The 22,271-nt window shown below is 35.0% G+C and overlaps 1 protein-coding gene across 1 annotated transcript in view; it reads left to right on the forward strand.

Annotated features, from left to right (window-relative positions):
- LOC129232552 (ATP-dependent translocase ABCB1-like) overlaps positions 1-22,271 on the forward strand; it is a 103,148-nt gene that overhangs the window by 58,657 nt on the left and 22,220 nt on the right. Inside the window, exons 19-21 of the mRNA XM_054866688.1 lie at positions 4,899-4,999; positions 19,239-19,379; positions 21,658-21,814. Of these exons, the coding sequence (XP_054722663.1) occupies positions 4,899-4,999; positions 19,239-19,379; positions 21,658-21,814 (399 nt within the window). The remainder of the gene's footprint in view (positions 1-4,898; positions 5,000-19,238; positions 19,380-21,657; positions 21,815-22,271) is intronic.

The following is a 22,271-nucleotide window of genomic DNA, read 5'->3' on the forward strand; positions in this document are numbered from 1 at the left end:
GTGTAGGTGCATGTGTGTGGGTGCGTGCGTGTGTGTGTGTATGTAAGCATGTGTGTGCATGTTGTGTATGCAGTGCTATGTGTGTAGGCGTTCGTGTGTGTGTGTATGTGTATGTGTGTGTGTGTGTAGGTTGTGTGTGTAAATTTGTAAGCGCGTATGTGTATGCGTGTGTGTGTGTGTAGGATATGGACGCAACCTGGAGACGGTTTTCGCTATAGGAGCAGCATCGTGAGGAGCCGGTCGACGGTGGTGCTGGCAGAGGGTGCTGGTGGGAAAATAAAATGATAGCACGCCAAAACAGTCAAATGAGAACAATAAGCAATCGTGATTGCTCAAAAAAAAAACTTCGAACAGACGAGCACATTCTTTGTTAATTTCATGTCAATGCGAAGTTTTTTAATCCAGGGTTTTCTTCTGTTTACACTTTCGCCATTTACGACAATCAATTCACTTTTTAAAGGTAAATGATGAAAACTAACATTATTTTGAGAAGCTCGAGAATACTATTAAGGGACAAAACAATTTTTGTTGCTGAAAGCAATCTAAGACACATCGATGGCGTTAATAAATACTCATAACAAACTGCTTATGTGTACCTCAACAGACACACGTGGAACGCAATGTTTTACCTTTTTCTTTAATTTTGTAAATCACCGCAAGGTGTAGCGTATTCGAGCGCTGGAGTTCCGAATTATTATTTGGCGATTTAGCTTTTTTTTTTTTTTTTAATTTTAGTTGTATTTGTGGAAGGTTGCGTTTAATTCATTCGGGATTTTTTGATTTGCCGTTTTCTTTCTTTTAGAATGATTATTTTGACGGGAAATTTTACAGTACTTTTATTCTCTAATTTAAGCCTGATTGTTGAACGTGCGTCACTTAACGTAACTTTTACTTTTGAGGTATATCGTACAAAGCTGAACAATGCAGCTAGTGTGAATATATAATGAAAAAAAAAAAGTTACTTTTTACCTATTGTTTCTTTTTGTTAACTGTTTTAAATTTATATGCATCGCACCTCGGCATCAGACACAACTTAAAAAGAGAAGTATAACAAAAATAAAGGCTTTAAGCAATTACTGGTTTATTCTAAAATACTATAGTATGTGCAAAACAGTTCTGATGCTTTTTTTTATTATTATTCATGTCTTTGTTTCTGTTGTCTAAAACTAATAGTATGTATTTAAAAATAGGAAAGTTTCTTCTGAAATATGAAATTTGAATGTGTCCTTGTTGATTACATTGTTTATATGCCACCACACGCCATCTATGTACACTAACTATGTGCGATTTCTGTGGTAAGAGAGAACATTAAATTTATGTCAAGTCAATTCGTAATTTTTTTTTTTGTTTCAGTGTTTTCAAAATTTTGAGATATTTATCCTATTTAGATTTTTCAACAGCCCTCCTGTTAGAAAAGCCTCGAATCTCATTTTATTTTCCCTTGAAAATCAGATAGCTCAAGTCATCAAGTGCGCTTGCATGTTATGACCTTGAACCTTTGAGCACGCATGATTTTTCTTGTCTGTCAATAGTCTGTCACTGGCGAACAGAGTTGAACTGGGTTAGTGTGTAGGGCTCTCGTCAGATTATTTAATTTAAAGAAAAACGACAGAACGATTGAAGCAGCGTCACTGCATCCAATTTTTCCAAAAAATGGGCGACAGTCTAAAGGAGCGGGCTCCACATGGGCAGAAAATCGACAAAAACCGAAGGCAGAAACGTAAAATCTTACCTACATCTGGATCTTTCTATTTTCACACAGCATAAACGCGGCGTAGTGAAGAGCAGAAAAACATTGAACTTATTATGTTTCTGAAAGATTTTTACGTTATCCAACAACCAATACAAGCTCACTGTCAGATGTAAAAATATTTAGCGATAGCGTCCGCCATTTTTATCTTGCATGGACGAAGGTGCATTTGATAATGCTCATTAGAGAAGAAAGACAATACCGATTAATGATTGACAAAGACAAAAAATCAATTAAAAGTTGTTAAATAAACAGCAATCGGTGAAATACTCAAGATAAGCTTTACTTCGGGCTTCCAAAGTCCACTTATTCAAAAAGTGTAATCATGTCAACAATTCATATCGTGACTAAATTTTAATAATTTCATTGAAATAAAAAAAGGACTGCGGAAATATGGTTTCTTGGCGAGATCTGAAAAAATAAAGATTAATTTAGTCAGCAGATTGCTGTGAATTTAAGTGAAATTTACATTTTTTGACATGTTTTGGTTGAGTTATGTATCGCTTGGAGAGATTGAAAATTGATGTTTAATTTAGTTCACAATTTTTTTACATTTTTAATGCAGCTTTTAATAATTATTATGAAGTGTTTTGATTGGGTTATGCGTCGCTTGGCGAGATTTAAAATATGTAAAATTGTTTGATGTAGTTTTAATGGGATGTTTTACATTTCAATTAAACTTTTAATACCACATTTCTGGCTGGATTATCGTAACATGATCGCTTGGCGAAGATAGAGATAAATAATTGAATGGGTGGATTATTTTACAATTTGATACGTTTTTAATGTCATTTAATGACTTGTGTGATTTTTTATTTTGGATACATATTTTAAATTTTAACTAAACTCTGTGACTTTTATGTTTTTTTTTTTAAATTTAGAATTAGTACACATCAATGGATGGTCGAGGACCATTATTTTTTAAAACTCGCCACATTCATTGTAAAACATAAAAAGTATATTTAAGAACGTTTCGGCAACGCTGTCTCGGCGTGTATCAAAAAATATTAGAGCCAGAGTCGTTGCAAAATGCCATTAAAATATCCAAATTTCTTCATAAATAATTTAAATCATAAAAAAAGAAGTAATTTTCGTTGGAATAATCAGCATTCGGTGTATTTTTTGAGAAACACCCACCAAACGCTCAGACAATTTTATTTTACTCTCTCGATCCAAACAAAAGGTTTTTTTCAACAGAAAAGGATTTTTCTTTTGTTTCATATATCAAGAATTGACCAAAGTTGATGTTGCTCTGATTTTTTAGATCACCATGGCGAAGGTTGTTTTAAATATTTATTTAGAGAGGGAAATTTTCGTTGTCGTAGTAGCAAATTGTCGATGGTTTGATTTTATTCATATTTCTTTCAGGGCTTGATTCAAGCGGACTTTAAATTAAAGAAAAAAATTTTGTTTAAAATTATATTTTGCATTCAAAACCATCTATATAACTTAAACAACAAAACCTCATCTAAATACTAAATTTCCAGATTACAAGTTCCCATCCACGCCGCGGACCTGGGTTCGATTCCCGTGTTGGGCACGTTGGACTCAGCCTTTCATCCTTTCAGTGGGTCTATAAAATGAGTACCAAGTGTGCTTAGTAAGTAAACGCTGGGGGTTCCGCGTTCGGCTAACCACCTGACCGGAACATCTACCCTTGAACCCCAGAGACCTTGGTCTCGTTAACTGAGATGAATGCAGTAGGCCTTGTTTCCCCATGGGTTGCTGCGCCTTTAAGTTTAGAGTGTTAATTTCCATTATTTAAGATTGATTAGAAGAAAAATGCATAAGATTATACGCTGTAAAAAATCTTCATGATAAGTGTACTGATGGATATCGGCCATAAAATCTTTTTCTTTATTACCTCATCCTAATTACCAATCATAATATGACAGTTGCAAATTGCTTGACCTTTTCCATTCCATTCCAAATCTAACGAGTAGGATCCCATCGCAATTCGTAATTGCGAGAAATATAATTTGAATTCAAAAAAGTCAACATTCAAATTATTTTTATTTTTTTATGAATTTATTTTTTTCACCTAAACAATACAAATTACGGTGTTTTATTTAATACCAAGCCAAATCTCACGTAAGTTACTGAATGGGAAATTTATCGTCCATTTTTGGTAAGCTTACGCAAAAAGCCGTTAAAATTAAAAGTAAAAACCGTCAAGTAATTAAAACAGGTCATTGGGTTTCATTGAAAATTTCGCCATAGCCTAAAATAACACACCATTAAATTAAACAATGCCGAGAGCTCCGTTATTCTTTGCAAATCTCGCCAAGTGACTATTCCCACTGTATCGTACACCGCAATCGCATTGTTTCTAGTAATGCTTTATTATGTGAGGTTTTGCCAACGCACGCTCATTTATATTGTTTATGAGTTAAATCCACGCTCAAGTAATAATAAACCCCATAATACACTGTATTACGGGGGCGTTGATTAAATATCAAAGAGCCAATGAGATTGTGAAGATTTTTTGTGTTTAGAGGGCGCTGTTCTTTGCGGCGTAAAATAATTCTGCCCAAGTGGAGTCAACGCTCTCCTGAAACTGAACAGAAACCTAAAACGAGCCATTTTAAGTTTCTGCCTTACGTTTCTGTTTTATGGCGATGTGGAGCCCGCCTTAAAACCATTCGAAAGATGCAGACGGCTTTCGGTGAGAATTTCTCAGTTCATTTCTCGGACTTGATTTGATGACGTTTTTGGCGAAAAACATGAGTCCTACAATTCAATAGGCTCTTTACTCTCCTGATATGCTCTCTGGAGACTTCTGGTTGCTCCCAAAAGCTCAAGGGACCGTTGAGTGGTTAGTGTTTCTCCGGGAATTTTTGTCATTTTACACAAAATTAAAAAAAAAAAAAGGATTCGGGCATTAAACTTGATGTCAGTAAAACTCGGTTTGCCAGCGACGACAGACGGGAAAAAAATCACCCAGCCGCAGAAAGGTTAAAAGTCGGCTCACTTGCTTGACACCACCTGATGTATATCATCGAGTTTTCATGCAAAAAAGTAAGGTCTGATACTTTTCTAACAGCGATGTATTTTTTTCACCAATATTATGATTACTGAAAAACTTTCCTATTATGATTTTACTTAAATGTTATAAAACAATAATGTATGCCTAACATTTCGAAAACAGGTTGCGATCGAAGCCATTGAGGGCATTAGGACCGTAGCCTCCCTCCATCAGGAAACTAAATTTTTTGTGCAGTTTCGTGATGCATTAACTACTCCTTATAAGTAAGTTCAGAAGTTTTATCAAAACTATAATGTGTTTATGAGATAACATTGATGAGAACTGTGAAAACTAACCGAACTGCTTGCATGATTCCGTATATTAAATGTTACATTTTTTTTTTTGTTGAAAATAACGATTCCTCTGCATTCGAGGAGTGAAAAACTGGGGTTATTCATGGCATAAGTTGAAAATTGTCAAAACTACATAAGGGGTAGTCCACAAACAGTATCACGCTTTGCGGGGTGGAGGGGGGCTGTGAAGTTGTGACAGTCTGTGACTAGAGGAAGAGAGAGGTAAAATAAGTGTGACAAGACAAATTTTGCTTAAAATGGTAGAGTAAACATTTTTACATTTTTCATATTTATAAAGTCTTATGTTTACTTTTAAAAGACAAAAACACAATTTTGTTTACACATGATTTCGATTTTCATTCTCATTGGTTTCATTTTGTGACGTAATGACGTGATGCAGATGAGGGTTCAAATTAAGTCCGAACTATTCGTTTAAATTTAAAATTCCAACTCTTGACGAATATTTTGTGCTCACGAAGTAAAGAAAAGGTTTGAGCTTTTTAAAAATACATTTTATACAGAAAACTGATTTGCCGTTCAGCAACACGCGCACGATTGGTCCGTAAAAAAACCTTTTTTCCTTTTTTAGTGCAGGCGCTAAATTGAGTTGAGTATGCAAAATATGAGGACCGAATTCTGTAAATTGCTTTGAACTCAAAAAAGCTTGCAGATTACGATTCTGGATGTTACCAGGAGGCTTGTTGGTCCATTAATTTTTTATACTCCTCTCCATTAGGTACACTGTTATAACCAGGGGTTCAAGACGAGTGAAAATATTCCCTCTAAGGTGAAAGCATAGTGCCTGAAGGAGCAATGCAGGCCAGAAAATAGAGCAGAGGAGCCAAAACAGCATGCAATCGTAGAAAGACTCATTGCGCATGCGCTTTTTGCCTTAGACATACATTCAACCACCTCAATATGACGGACAAATAATGATTGCGTTTGTGTGTCTCTCACATTGAATGAAGTACACTATTGGATTAAAACACAACTTTTCTAGGATTAATTATCCGAAATTACAAGTAAGTACAGCTTTTGATCACTTTGTAGCTTTTAGGGCTTTCAAACATAGTTAAGTGTTTAAAAGTGCATTTATTGCTTTTCAGTAACCGTTAGTCTTCTAGTTCCCGTTTACCGTTACTATCGTGAAATTTCCATCATTCAAAACGCTACTAAAAATATCTGTCATTACTTTCTTGAATACTCGATAAGCAGCTTTTATTAATCACCAAAAGAACCTTAATTAAAATGTTTCTTGTGCTTCGTAATTATAACAGAAAGCTAGCGAGAAAAAAAAATCTCTCTCAGTCTAGCTCTTTTTTTTTTTTTTGCTTTCTCATTCAAGTGTTAGAATCATTTCCTGTTAGCGGTTGATGCTCGATAGCGTTAGAAATTTCTTTTGGTTTTTTATTAAACTAATTGAAAAACTTTATGTGCATTTTATTTTGTTACTCTTGATTAACGTTTATGAAACGATTTTGTTCTTCCGTAATTGTAATATCCCTGAATATTTTTGGCTCATCATGTAAATAATCCATAAGTAGAGCTATGCTTCATTTTCGGAATACGTCATGTTTTAGTAAATGTATAATTTCTCACATGTTTTAAATAATTACTCGTTTTTAAATTATAACGTATTTGTGACAGATCTTTGATACCAAGTGGAGGGGTAGATATTTATTGTTTTATTAATTTTTAACATTACTTTTTGTTAAAAAAAACCATCAGAACCTTGAATTTTTTCAAATTTTTTTTAACGGTCCCAGAGTTATTATTCATATTATTTATTTTATGAATTTTTAAGAAAACGATAAAGATTTCACCGGTCCGCAAAGTTTTTCATTTGCTTTTACCGCTCCCGTGGGTCAAAAGAGGTTGAGAAACACTGAGTTAGAGCACGATCAGATGAATTAAAGCTATGAGCACTTCTTAACTATGTTGAAAGCTCTGAAATATGATCAAATGCTGTAATTACATGTTTTAATGATTCCCAATACCGAGTTCAATGTGAAAATGTCCAAAACGTAAAAAATCATAAATCAAAACAAAACTTAAAAAAAGAAAAAAAAAAAAATACACAACTGTATTCAAAAACGCACACAATACGGGGGAGGGGGGAGGAGGATCTATAGTAAGGGTGCCATTTCTCTCTCCGAAGGTTCCTTTTTTTCACTCCGGCTGTCTAGTTTTTAAAAGGTGCCTGTTTTTCACCCTATTTAGAGGTGCGATTTCGGCTCCGTATTGGGTACCGCTGGTGAACAAGCGTTTCTCCCCTGAAAGGTGCCGAATGCATCCTGTAGTTTTAACAGTGTACTAAGTAAATGAATTGAGCAAACTCATCTGAACCATTTTAATGATTGTCCTAGCTACAATGCCCCATTGTTTCCTAAAATTTAAGATATTTAAAGACAAGTAATCTATACATATAATAATTCAAAATAAAACAAAAATAATTAAAAATTAAAAGAATAATTTTTATTGAAAAAAAATATTTATATCAAAAATCAAATTTTTACACAGGTCTTCAAAAGCAAAATATAAAAATCTTTTTTATTTTGACAATCATTATTGATGCATTTGCAAAGCGAAATACAATTTAATTTTAATTTTTTACAAGAACGAGCCTTTGTTTGACAGTTGGATGAACATTTACAGGGCTGAATCAACAATGGGGTTGTTTCCTTCAGTCAAAAGTAGTACTTTTAGTCACTGAAGTCGATAGAATAAAGAAAAAAAAAATTAATTTATTTAAAAAAATAACATGGACCCAGAAAATACTTTCATTTTCCCAACAGTTATTTTTTAATTAATTTTTTAAAATGTCCAATTTTTCAAACAAGGCGTGGTGTTGATGACGTCACAAATGATGCTCTTTGACGCAGCTTTCTTCCTCGTTTCCACGTTATGATAATCAAGAAGCGAATTAAAATTGCGCTCTACGCTTGCTATGAACCATATCGTTGCCAATACACGTGAGTAAAGATGTGAATTAAATATTTTGCTCTGTGAATGGCAACACTGAATGGCATTTCATCATTTGTGATGTCATCGGCAGAAGCGCAAAACAATGAAAGCGCACCGATTTAAGTATTTTTTTTAATATTAAAACTTGAACAAATTATTTAAAAAATGGTCAGATTCTATGTTTTTAAGCATGCTCTTTCAGAAAAAAAAAATACTTTTAAAATTTTGGAAACGACCCCATTCCGGTAATGGTTGCTTCTTCACTTGGCGTGGGTGCAATTTATCATTTCTTCTTTTGTAGCCAAATAAGGCATAATCGATAGGCTGTAGTAGTGATTGGTCAGCATTTATCCAAACATATGTTTGTGCTGAAGCTCTTAATAAATGTAAATGTAATGCATCTGATGTGCAAATTATTTTCAACTAGCAAAAATACCCGGCGTTGCCTGGGTCAGTAATAATTATGAGAAAAAATCGTTACTTGCTTTTGTTTTCTGGTTTAAGTGAAAGAATTTAAAACACATCTTTTTGAGGTGATTAAAAATCGAGTTTCACCCTTACCCATAAAAGTAAAATAGCAATAAGTATAAAGAACAAAATAGTATTGACTAGCTTTTACCCGCAGCTTCGCTCACGTTGATGTAGTTTTTTTCAATCGACTGAACTTAACAGTCAACACAGCACAGGCAGAGATCAAATAGTTAATAAAAATTGGTTTGTCTCCAGTTTCGCTGACATTTCAAATTGCCTGCTCCGTTAAATGTATCAAAAGGTATGATTAAAACTGAAAATCAAGGGGAAGGGAAGTAAATGTCGACGAAACTGGAAAAACACCCAAAAAATCACACAAAATAAATCACGAAAACGTTCAGGAGTTCTAAAGAAGTTAGTTTGGGTAATTCCCAAAAAATCCAATTCGAGTGAGGTCAACTATTCTTAAATAAAGTCAAACAGTTTCCTTATAATCTTGATCTCCGTCAAATGATATCCAGCGCTACACCGGCTATCTAAATTATTGAATAATGTATAGCTTCTTACCGGAGATATCGTCCCAAAATAGGGTCAACAATCACTACAAATCCTGATTCTAATAATGTGCCTTTAGAGTGAGAACATCAAACCTTTAAAATCCCCATTAAAAGAAAATCAACTTCTTTCTAAATAGCGCAAACGATCCTAATTACAATACCAAAAAGTCCAGAGTAAAAACAAGATTAAAATCAGTGTAAGGACAACAGTTTTTTTCAAGTTCCCGTTTAAATGAGGACAATAGTGCAAAAAACTTCTCATTTCGCAAAGTGAAAAATTAACAAAAGTCTCTGTTAGAATGGTCTCGATCAGCGTTTTCAAATAACATTTCCCTCTGACGATCTCAGTCATGATTATTTCCAAAAATCTTCATCAGTTCCGATAAGATAAAAAAACAAAAACAAAATAAAAGAAAAAAAGAAAGAAAGGAAGAACAATATTCTCCACTGTCGCCATAAAAATAGGGACATTAATTCCGCAAAGTCCTAATTAGCATCATTAACCCTTAAAAATACACACACAAAAAAGAAACTAGTATGTTGTGGCCATCACGAAACTTTCTTCTATATTTTTCTTTTTTTTTTCTGATCCCTCCCCATGCTTGACGAGGAAGCAATATTCCCAACAAAAACAAAATTACACATGCAAAAACTTGACGACTATCCCAATGTCTGAATTATTGCAAAAGCAAAGCAAAGAGCGAAAATTGAAAGTTATTTTAAAAGCCTTGCTTGAATTAATTACAAATATTTTATTTGTTAACAAACATAAGATGGCAACAGTTAAAAATTTTAAATCATTGAGATAATATTTCCTATCATTTCCATACAATTAAAATCATGAGAAATACGCAGACGACAATCTATTACGATTTATCTTTCTTATTGTTGCATTAATAAAAATATTTTTATTCGCAAAAAAAAAAAAAAAAAAAAAAATCAACACCTCTTGGAGCGATCGGCGTCAAAATTGAACCAGAGCCTGTTTACATATGGATTCACATATATTCCAAATTTCAACCAGAACGTAGCATTACTTCTTGAGATAGGGCACTCAAAATGGAAAAAAAGAGCGGGTGATTGCGCTACCCCCTTTTTAGCTGTTGACACAAAAATAAAATCAGTTCTTATACCCACTAAGGGCTACTTGCCGATAAATTTTTCTTTCATTCCGTTCATTATTTCTTGAGATACAGCAGTCACAATTGACGACAAAAAACGTTCTATAGCTCAACCCCCGTTTGAGTTATTGACACCAAAATTGAATCAGCACCTGTTCCTGTTAATACCAACATATGGACCAAATTTTGTTTGATTCCGCCAGTTACTTCCTGAGGAATAGCAAGCACGCGTAACTCGAAAAACGTCCCATTGCTCCACCCCCCTTGGAGGAATTCGCGCCAAAAACTAGTGGGCACAAGTTCACATAGGGGCACATATGTGTACAAAATTTCGTTCGATTTCATGCGGTAGTTTTTGTTGTAGAACGGCCACAAAAAACTGGTCACACACAGACGTGACACACATACACACACACACACATACACACACACACAGACAGACAGACAGACATTTTTCAAAAATGGTCGAAATGGACTCAGCACACCTCAAAACGTACGAATCCGTCAAAATTCGAAATTCGAAAATTTGCACGAATCCAATACTTTTTTCTATATATTAGATATAGAAGAAAGTAAAAAGAAAATGAAAAGTTTCATAAAAATTTTAAATAATTCGCCAATGCACTAACGTAGTCGCCTGGTAAGATTGGAGATACAAAATGAATTTAGTGGATTAATTTACATTTTAATGGTAGTTTTAATGTTATTTAAGAGTGTTGTCTCACTAATTTGGCGGATTAATTTTAACTTCAATACCTCATAGTACTCAATGACCTTTTTACCAAAATTAATTTGGCGGAATTTTTACATCTTAATGCAACTTTTGTAATGGCTGTAGCGCCAAAATTTTTGAACACTCGTCCCGAACACTTTATCATAACAATCTATCAAATAAGTTTTTAAAACGCCATTTTCTTTGGTTTCATTTTATATTTTTGCAATTAAAAGCAGCGTTAAAATGTAAAATAATAAATCCAAATCCATTATTAATCGCCAAAGGACCACAGTACCATACATTCACCAGAGACTTGCCAAGTTTATGAAATTACGTAAAATGTTTGTTTAATCTACAGTGTGGCTCCCAAAAGTGTTCGTACACTTTGAAATTTTTTAGTAAAACCGAAATAACGCGAAACTGAATTCGAATATGAAGTCCAATATTTTTTCACATCATTCCTATTTCATTCTAAATACAAGCCAGTAGTTTTTTTTTAAATATTGACGGATCTTCTTTTTGAAATGGGTCAAAAAACGAAGAGACAGAGAAATAACACGCCACAAAAGTCATCGTACACTCAAATTTTTTCGAATAAACTCATGATTAAAAGTATCATATGCCGTTTATTTAATATTTTTGCATTGTGTTGCCCCTTAAAAGTCATTTGACTTTAATTTCTTGTTTATTTATTTCTTAATATTGTGCTTATTACTTTAAAATGGCTGGTATTCGTAAAAAACAACAAACATCATTCGAAATTTGATTTTTTTCCTCGCGGTAGCGGTAAATTGTTTTAAAATGTCTCAAAATTAGATAATTTATACCATTCCATAGTAAAGTGGTAGATAAAATGCTTTAAAGAAAAGGATCGGACCGAAAATAAGGTAAGAAAAGGTCAATTGGCAAAGTTAACAAAGCGTGATCGGAGATTCAAAGTTTAAAAAAAAATATGAAAAATACACATTTGAGTACTGTAAATGTTTCTGCAGAGTTAAATGAAAAATTTTACATTTAATTTTCACCTAAAATTGTTCACCAAGTTCTTTGATTAGCTGGATTAAATGGGACCTCTTCCCGCAGAAATTTTCTTGGTCGTGCGAAAAACAGAAAGCTTACGCTTTTCGTCCTAAATCAATGATAAATAAGCTAAAAACAGTTTAGAATCATGTCTTACTTACAGATAAAAATTAATTTAACATTTTTGGTTAAATTGTTGTATAACTAAGTAGAAGAAAAAATTAGGAATTTAATCTTAAGAACTTAGTTGGATCAGTTAATCAGGACGGTGAAGGTGTTTTAGTGTGAGGGTGCATATCAGCATCAGGACTTGGTAGTTTGTAATTTTTTTATGAAATAATGAATCATGCTGTTCCTTTAAATATTTTAAAAACCAATTTTGAACTCTTAGCCAAAAATTTGGTTATTGAAAACAACTTTGTTTTTTTATCAAGATAACGATAAGAAGCACACGGTTTTCAACGTTTGCGTCTAGTGCCTCGAAAATTGTCCTAAAATTTAGAAAATAGCCCCTCAATCTCCAGATTGTAACTTTATGTTACGTATTTAGAGATATCTGGAGGCTAGATTACGAAAATAGGGCTTTAAAACGAAAATAGAGCTAGAAATAGTAATACTCGAAGTGTGGTATAACACTTACTCAGAAATTACGCTAAAAAAAGAAGGAAAAAGAATGAAATCTATTCCCAGATGTTTAAAAGGTGTTATGAATCTATATATATAATTCTCTTACGTGCCGGCAAATGAAGGGGTGAATTTCTAAACCTCTGTTGGCAACACTTCGCCGATAAATCATGTAAACAAACTTCTACGTTGTTTTGAAATCTTGAATCACAGAATACTCAACGAACTTTTTTTTTTTTTGAGATGAGTTTGAGTCGGGCTGTGGCCCATTTCAACCTTAATCAGCAAAGAAAAGCTCAAAGAAGGCAGGAAACCGTTCTTGAATCCAATTTAAGACGAGCCATTTCCAGAGTTGTATTCTCTGATTCGCTGCCGATAATTTTTAGCGGCTGGGGAATTTTCAGTCAGCAGTTCCTTCAACAGATCAGGTGCGTCACACAATGCCGGTAACCGCACCTTTCCGTCATGGCAACATTTAGTATATTTATTTGCAGTATTACGCTCTTTCTGCCAATAAAGAGCACCACAAAATTCGCATTCTTCACACATTGCTCCACAATCATGTTCATCGGCAATGTTGTTTTGAACGCGTAGGCGCTTTGAGCGTCGTCTATTCTCTGCTTCAGTACGACAGTTCAGTTCAAAATGAATAACCGAGAAAGAATTTACTTTATTCCTTTTATTCTCAGCTGAAAGGTTTCGCCAAATTTGTTTAGGGTTATAGTAGTTTTAGTATTGTGCAAGCAAAGTAGCCTTGGCGAGTTTTCGCGTTTTTAGTTAAACCATTTTTTGTTCGTGACGTGGCAAGGATTCAGAATAACAACAAGAAGGACAAACGTTTGAGAAAATATGTTTGGTGCTCTCTGAGCCTGTTTTTAGTCATGGCCAGCTCTATGTGGCATTATCAAGAACAAGATCTTTTGAAGCAGTGTCAGTTGTGGCTCCCAAACGGGACATTTTTAATTGTGTATATGAGGAAGTTTTCTCAGATTAGAATATATAAGAGTGTAAATATGTAAATATATAAGAGTGTAAATAATGTAAATACATCCCTCGGGGGAGCCTGTAACCCCTAGAGGGCGCGTCCCCAGGTGGCGGATAGGGGAATGCCTTCATTGGTTTTCCAATGGGTGGTAGAAGGGAAATAAAATACCTTCCGCGGACCAACAGGTAGAAGTGCAATCTCTCCAAAGCAATGACAGACACTTTTGTATCTATAATGGTAAAGTTGTGCACATTGCCAAGGCAGTCATCTTACATACAGCAAAGTTAAACTGTCGAAAATCTGGCTAAAGCAGACAAATTAACATTATGAACGTAATTTTCATATTGGTTAAATGGATGGTGACCTAAATGCAATTACCAACTTTAATTTTTACGGAAAATTTTAGCTAGGCTAATGTATTGGCATACAGCGAGCGAGCGAAGCGAGCATGGATCGCGAAGCGATCCACAGGGAACTGCGTAAGCAGTTCCGGGGGTTGGCGAGCGATAGCGAGCAGGGGGCGATAGCCCCCTAGTACTGTATAATATTCTATCAATTAATAACTTAATCAAAAGTTAGATTAGTCAATAATATATAGACATTTTGTAAAGTGTACGAAGACTTTTGTGAGATAAAATTTCCGACACTTTTCGGTTTTTGATTTTTAAAAAATTAAGTTTTAATATTTTTTAAATACTTTTCATGCAGTTTTGTTAAAAATTGATCATAGATCTTATAATTAAATACCTGTTCCGAAATATTATTTCTAACCAGTGGAAAGTAGCCAATTTCGCTGCAAGTCGTAGGTGTACGAACACTTTTGGGAGCCACTGTATATTAATAAGATATGATTTTTAATTCCGAACAGAAGATGCTATAAAGAAAATGTTTGAATGTATTTGGCCGTTCCCGGCGAAAAATAAATCTTTGTTCGACGGTAACTGTGGGTAGAAGGGCCGACTCTATTTCATAACTTTATTTAGTTACCAGATAATTGTACGTAGCAAAAATACCCGGCGTTGCCTGGGTCTGTAATAATTATGAGAAACAATCGCTACTTTTATTCGTTCTCTGCTGTAAAAGAAAAAACTCAAAACACACCGCTTTGACGTGATTAAAAATAGAGCTCCTTCCTAACCCATAAAAGTAAAATGGCAATAAGTATGAAGAACAAAATAGTACTCTTTTAGAGACGAAAAAACGATACTTAAACATATACCAATTTAAGGAATTTCCAAAATATGAAATTAAACTTCACTTGTATAAAAAATTTATCTTTTTTTTTCGAACTTAGTCTAAAACATTCTGTATATTGCTATTTAAGTACAAACTTTTAAAAAACGTAGCCGCCCGTAATCCCTTACTGCGACTTAACATGTTATTAAATTTGCATTAATCGTATTGGGATACCTTAAATGAGGCTCCCCCTCTTTACTTTGTGAAACTGTGTGCTGCTAATTTTCATCGAAGAGATAGTGTCGCCAAATACTGAGATACTTCTGGTGATTATAAAATGTTGCTACCCGAAATATTTCCAATGAATAGTAAAATTTTGGCAATTGCTTGAAATTGCGCGCAAAGACAAATTAATGGAAGTTTTTGTGCTGTTTATGGATTTTCTTGATTTGGTTGACGAATAATTTTACGTGTTAACAAATTTAAAGAAAGAAATATTAAAGAAGTGGCGATATTTGGTTACAAGGTGAAAACCGAGAAACAGTATTGCGTACTCTTTAGCTTCACAAACAGCGACAGTTGAAAAAATTGCCAAATGCCTTATCTATTGAAATGATTCCACAAAAAAAGTTTGGCTAGATTCCTACTGCTCGATTAAATACCCAGTCAACACAAATAAATAGAAAAAGCGCATTAACTGCCTCAAAGTTGCATTAAAATGGAAAATAATCAGTCAAATCCATGTATTATTTGCCAATCTTGTGCAAAAATCTTGCTTCAAGATTTGACTTGAGAAAAGCCTTGAACAGTCACGAAAAGCAAAGATAGTCAACAATACAACAATTGTCGCTATCGACAGGGAGTTGAGATGATACACTAAATACTGTATTGAGTTTAGGAAAGCCTTCGAACATGGAACTAAAAAGCTCATAACTCGTTTTTTTATTCTACTTAAAAATTTCGAACAGGTGCCATCTTCAGCAGAAAAATCAGAGCTTTCGATGAACATATAATGTAAATATGTGCAAGTATTTTTTCATCGCTATATTAGAGAATTTATACGAAAATTGTATTTTATTGCTCGCCTAAGGGGGTTTTGCCCCCCATAACGGGACGAAAACTACCCTATGTGTTTGTATGAAGCAGCAGTACAGATAAATTGAACGAGATGTAAGGCTCCACATACAGTGGCTCCCAAAACTGTTCGTACACTTTGAAAATTTTTAGTAAACCCAAAATAAAGCAAAACTGAATTCGAATATGAAAGCCAATATTTTTTCACATCATTCCTATGTCATTCTAAATACAACCCAGTAGTTTCTTCAAAATATTGACGGATCTTCTCTTTGAAATGGGTCGAAAAACGAAGCGACAGAGAAATAACAAGCCACAAAAGTCATCGTACACTCAAATATTTTCGAATAAATTCATAATTAAAATTATAATACGTCGTTTCTTCATTGCATTGTGTTGACCCTTAAAAGTGATTTGGCTTTAATTTTTTGTTTATTTATTCCTTAATATTGTGCTTAGTACTTTAAAATGGATGGTATTCGTAAAAAACCACAAACACCATTCGAAATTTGAAATTTTTCCTCACAGGAGCGGTAAATTGGTTCGAAATGTCTCTAAATTAGTTATTTTATTCCATTCTACAGTAAAGTGCTTGATAAAATGCTTTAAAGAAAAGAATCAGACCAAAAACAAGGTAAGAAAAGGTCAACCGGTAAAGTTGACAAAGCGTGATCGGAGATTTACAGTCAAAAATTTTATGAAAAATACACATTTGAGTGCTGTAAAAGTTTCTGCAAAGTTGAATGGAATTTTTTACATTCACTTTTCTCCTAAAATTGTTCGCCAAATTCTCTGATTAGCTGGATTAAATGGGACCTCTTCCCACCGAAATTTTCTTGGCCGTGCGAAAAACAGAAAGCGTACTGTACTGTTTCCACCTCTTGTGTAAAGATGACAAGAGAATGCATGGTCTTTTAGAGACGTTTAATGCACTCAATATTTACAGCTATATTACAAATTACAGATTATTTAATGTTACAAAGATATTTTGAACTGCGAGAGCCACTCCGCGACTCACCAGCTCTTTGCTCTACGAATGTCTCCCCCTTTGACCTATTTACTTTCTCTTATATACGGGGATTCGTTTGGCGGGGAATGCACCCCTGTTTACAACAGTCAGACGATGTTGACAAGGTGGTTGAAAAATGTTCCCTATAGTGTCACAGACATCATATCACACCAAACGGAGAAAGTTTATGTGCACAACAAATGTCCAGCTTCGGATAAAATTCAGCTATTCTGAAGATCTAATTTCGAACATTTTCTCAGAAAAGGGGAGCAAAAACCGTATTTACGTGTGGTCTTATACTTATCCAGCTCCCATACTGGTGACAGATATAAAACACCCGCGTAACATGTTTTTCTCACGATGAGTGTGGTCTGGAAAAGAATTTCTAGGAATCGCATCGGTATATTACGCTTTTCGTTGCAAAATCAATTAGCCCAGTCAATAAAGGTTTCGTGTCGCAACTAATTTAGGGAAAGCTAAATTTTTACAGGTTGTTAATACATAAAGTATACACTAAGAAAATACAAAGTCCCCCCACCCCTCTTGCTTTTCCCCACACCCCCTCCGAAACATTGTCGGAGCAGTACTATGATTATACGCTTTTCGTGTTGCAACTACTTAAGAGAAAGCTGAATTTTGGTAGGATGTTAGTACGTAATGTATTCTTTAAAAAAATTCAAAGTCCTGAACCACACCACTCTTTTTTACACCCCCCCCACCCTCATCCCCTACGAAACACTGCAAGAATGTGGCCTATGATTATGCGCTTTTCGTGTCCCAACTAATTTGGGGAAAGCGGATGTTTTTCAAGATGTTAGTACAAAAAGTATACACTAAAATAAGGCAAAGTCCCGACCCCCCCCCCTCTTTCTCCCTCGCCCCCTTCTCCACCCCTTCCGAAACATTGCAACAGCAATACTATGATTATACGCTTTTCGTGTCCCAACTAAATAGGGGAAAGCTGTTATTTTTTCAAGATGTTAGTATACAAAGTATACACTAAAAAAACACAAAGTCCTTACCCCTATTGCTTACCCCCCCCCCCCCCCGCTCCGTCCGAAACATTGCAAGAGCAGTATTATGATTATACGCTTACAGCTCGAAAAATACGGGAGGAATACTCGGATGATACCGGAGTATTCCTTTTATTTCACTTCTTACAATATTATAAACCAGTGGTGCCCAACCTATGGCCCACGGTTCACATCCGGCTCATGAAACTGATCAGTGTGAACCGTTGTTTTGCGAAATGTTACAACTCGAGGACTATGTTGCAACTGTTTCTGAAAAACAGGTTGCATTCAAAAAAAAAAAAGGCATCAAGTTATTGTAATTACAATTTTTTTTAATAAGGGGTCATCTAACAGTTTGTTGGCTTGGTCTGAAATATTGTTACAATGCATTCCACTACAGTATTCACACATAGACGTACAGTCGAACCCAGTTTTACGACAGCTACATTTGGAACACAATGTTTTACAATTGCAAGATATGAGTAGGAGAATTTCACTTGGAGCAGAGGTAATTGTCATGATCTTAGGAATCAGTCTGTTGCTTGAAATATATTTCTAAACCCATTCTTCTGCTGGAAACTTAAAGCCTAACCAAGTTTGAATAAAAGTTTTTAAAAAGCAAGTAATCGCAAAAATGTCCCTAAAGTCCACTTTTGATTTATCAAAACTTCCACCAACTTCAGACGTCACTCGTCAACATCTTTTAAAGGTTTCCACCAAAGTTTTTAGGATCAACCCCAGATTCAAACTTCGTTAGGTTTTAAACGTCCCCCAGAAGAGTGGGGTTGGCATTGTACTTCATGCAACAGACTTATTCCTAAGTTCATGAAAATTACCTCTGCTTCAAGTGAACTTCTACAATTAATATCTTGGAATTGAAATTATATGTGTTTCAAACTGTATCTGTCGTAAAGTTAGGTTCGATTGCACGTCTATGTGTGGACACTGTAGTGAAATGCACTGTAACAATATTTCGGACCAAACCAACGAAGTATTAGAAGATGGCTCCTTATATAAGACTTAAAAATAATTACCAAAAGCAATATTAAACGTTAATAATATCCGCTGCGAGAAAATAATCTCAGTTCAAATAAACTGACCAAGGCTTTGGAATATTCTTAACATTTCAAAATAAATCGGCCATCTGACACTGGGTTCGGTACTTCAGTTTAGACGCAATTTCAACAAGTCTGTGGGATTATACTTTTCTACTATGTATTCAAGGACCGTATAGTTCGAGGTCATGTGAGTGGTCGTATCCGTCAAAAAAGAAAATAGTTTGCTCCTTACGCTGTCTGAAGTCAAAGTGAGACCACTAAGCAATTTTCTTGATTGCGCATTAAAATAGTACGAGCATTACGGTAAAATGGATTGCGAATTATGAATTTTCTTCGTACAAGCAGAAAATTATTGCGACCCACGCCTATTTTTTAAATTACAGGAAATCTAGATTGAAATCTCACATAAGAGGATTGTCATACGGATTTGCCCAAGGAGTTCAAGCATTTGCATATGCTGCAGCCATGTACTACGGCAGTCGTTTGGTTGCTGAAGGGGAATTAGAATATGCAGATCTTTTAAAGTAAGTTGAATGTTTCACTTGGTAAATGGAAATATTGCATTACTACTGATATTACTTCTAAAGTTCAGTGTTACTCTCCTTTTACAAGCATTGGAATTTAAATATTTTGTGCATTACTCCAGGAATATGATAGTCAAAGTGACTGCTAATAGCGAATTACAATCAGTGCAAATCAACTCAAAAAATATTCCTGACAACAAACTCTTATTGTCGAAGGATTACTGCAAATTGGTTGACCTGTCTCAAAGTGAATCGCATTCCCAATAGCGAGTATACTATTTGACACCTTGACGTACGTAACGACTTGACAACTTGATAGTTTAAAAGCAAACTCGGGGGGGGGGCGGTAGTCCAGCACCATGTCAAAGTGCAAACAGTACATTACAGCAAAAGAAAACAAGCTAACTCATTTCTACACGTATAACTCCTTTATCGCACATTGGCTCTGAGGCTATATTCTAATTGAATTCTAATTGAACAGGTGCTCTTCTTGCTTTAGAGGCCTATTGTGCAGGAATTCCAAGTGACGGTAAATGATTTTTCTCTCGTAGTCACTTGTTTCTTTCTTTTTTTTTTTGTTCTTTCGAAATAAATTTTGAGTCATCTTGGCAAAAACTTCGAGTTAAAGGAAGTTAACTTCAAGATATTGAGAAAAATTAGCACGGAATTAAAGACAAAGGTTTCAAAACTTGATAAAAACTTCGAGTTATAATAATATTTGAGTTATTGGACTTCGAGTTAATTGACTGCATTTTGGTGAGTGGGATTACATTCTGAGCGGTATTACCCTACTTTCGCCTACATATAGTCGCCTCAGAGCAACAGTAACAGCCTTATTCACAATCGCGAATAATCCTTCAAAGTTGCCACTGTTGAAGATAATCCGAGGATTCGCACGAAATCGTTATTCACAATCGCAAATGGAAGATAATTCGAGCCTACGAGGTGCAGATTATAGCCTCGAATCTGGTCCGCCGATTTGGCGGCTTAATTCCGCGATTATACTCTCCACCGCACGTTTAAATGTAGGCAAATATAAACAATATGGCGAATATGATGTCGCAAAATAATCGCTACTTGTTTTCAGGTAATTTGAACGATCTTCGTGACTTGCAGGAGCTCGAAATGTGTATTGCGTACACCCGCTCGTCTATCGGCGTGATGCACGTTTTTTTTTTGGTGTCTTCCCCCAGTTTTAAAGGATTCCATCCTATCTTCGGCCTTCCGATTCGTGGCCACAGCTTTCAAATTCTTGAATTTGTTTTTAATTGTTTTGCAGTTCTGTGCGGCAGACCCAACAGCATTATATTCTTATGCCAATTTCTCCCATGTGTCATCTTTCTGCTTAATCGCCACAGCATTTGTCTTTTCGCATTCTAAAATGCTCTTGTATTTATCAACTAAGGTCATTAATGATTCCTGCTTAAGAACAGAAAAGTTTGATTTTGTTTCTAACGTAGCTGCCATATTTTTTCGTTTACGCGAAACACGTGAACATCAAGGGGGGGAGGCGACTGGGAATGGTGGGAATGTAAACAACGTCACGTGACCAAACGCAGCCAATTAGAGAAGCTTTTACATCTATGTCAGAATAATCGCTCGCTTCATCTATTCGAGGTTGGTGAATAAGAACAGCAGCTTGATCCGGAACAGACGATAAATCAATCTGTGGATTATTCCGCAGCCAAGCCGTGATTTTCAATGAGGCTGTAAGACATCTAATCCCAGGAATAACAGTAAGATATCCTTTTCATCGCTTTCCGTTGATTTGAGGCATCGCAAGGTATCGCCTCAAAGCAACAACCGGACAACTTACTGTTAATTCTGGGATTAGATGTTATATGCCTTTTACTGTTGCTCTGAAGCGATGATATGAGATAAATATTCATTGCTTTCTTGGAATACTGCTTCAAATTGAAGATCATGCTAATAAGCTTCTCAAACGAGAATTCTCTGCCTGCTCACATGACTGTATTATTACAATCAAAGGCCTTCTTTTCATTATGGGTAAAATGCCACATTTATATTTACGATTATTGGATTTTTGTGGTTCTGAAACGTGCCGTAACGACCATTTTGAAGGCTAGCATACCTTCTCGCTAGAGTTTCGTAAATTCGCTGACACACATACTTAGTACTACAATACGGTGCATTTGCTTCAACTTCTTCAAAAACACTCTAAAATACATAAAAGATGGGTTTTTAACAAATGGTTCTGGCATGTGATTCTGAAGACATAGTTTGCGTTGAGAGCCTAAGCAGATATTTTTATTTCTAGAGTTATTAAAGGAGTTCTTGAAGGCGTAATGATGGTTGGTCAAGCTGTAGCCTTTTCTCCAGACTATCAGAGAGCAAAGGGGGCTGCAGTTCGAATCATACATTTATTAGATTTCAAACCCAAAATCGATGCTTTTTCACAAACTGGACTTATTCAGGTAAATAAACATGCTCTTTTATTCTAAAAATGGTTAGGACAATTGAAAAGAAAGTCAAATGTTCCGCAATTAGTTAGCCAAATAATCATGCGTACTTTCACTAAAGCAGTATTCTTCTGTAATGACTGAGCTAGTTAATCGAAACTATAAAAGGTTCACTAATTCAAACAAACAGACAAACATATAAAAAATAATCAGCAATAATTGCAAATATAGATAAACTGTGGTCAGTATATCGGTAGCCGAGGTCTTCGATTCAAGAGACATAGTTAACTTACCCAAAAGCGCCAAGGAGACAAATTTTTGGAAATAATGAAATTCTCAATTTACCGAACGAAACTCCCGAGTTTTGCCGAATAATTAAAAAAAAAAAGACTTACAACAAAACAGTTTAGTTCTTAACCACTATAAATTATTTTCAACCACCATCAACTTCTTGCAGGAAACTCCTTGCAGA

This window comes from Uloborus diversus, chromosome 1 (assembly GCF_026930045.1).
Source record: "Uloborus diversus isolate 005 chromosome 1, Udiv.v.3.1, whole genome shotgun sequence".
Lineage (NCBI taxonomy): Eukaryota > Metazoa > Arthropoda > Arachnida > Araneae > Uloboridae > Uloborus > Uloborus diversus.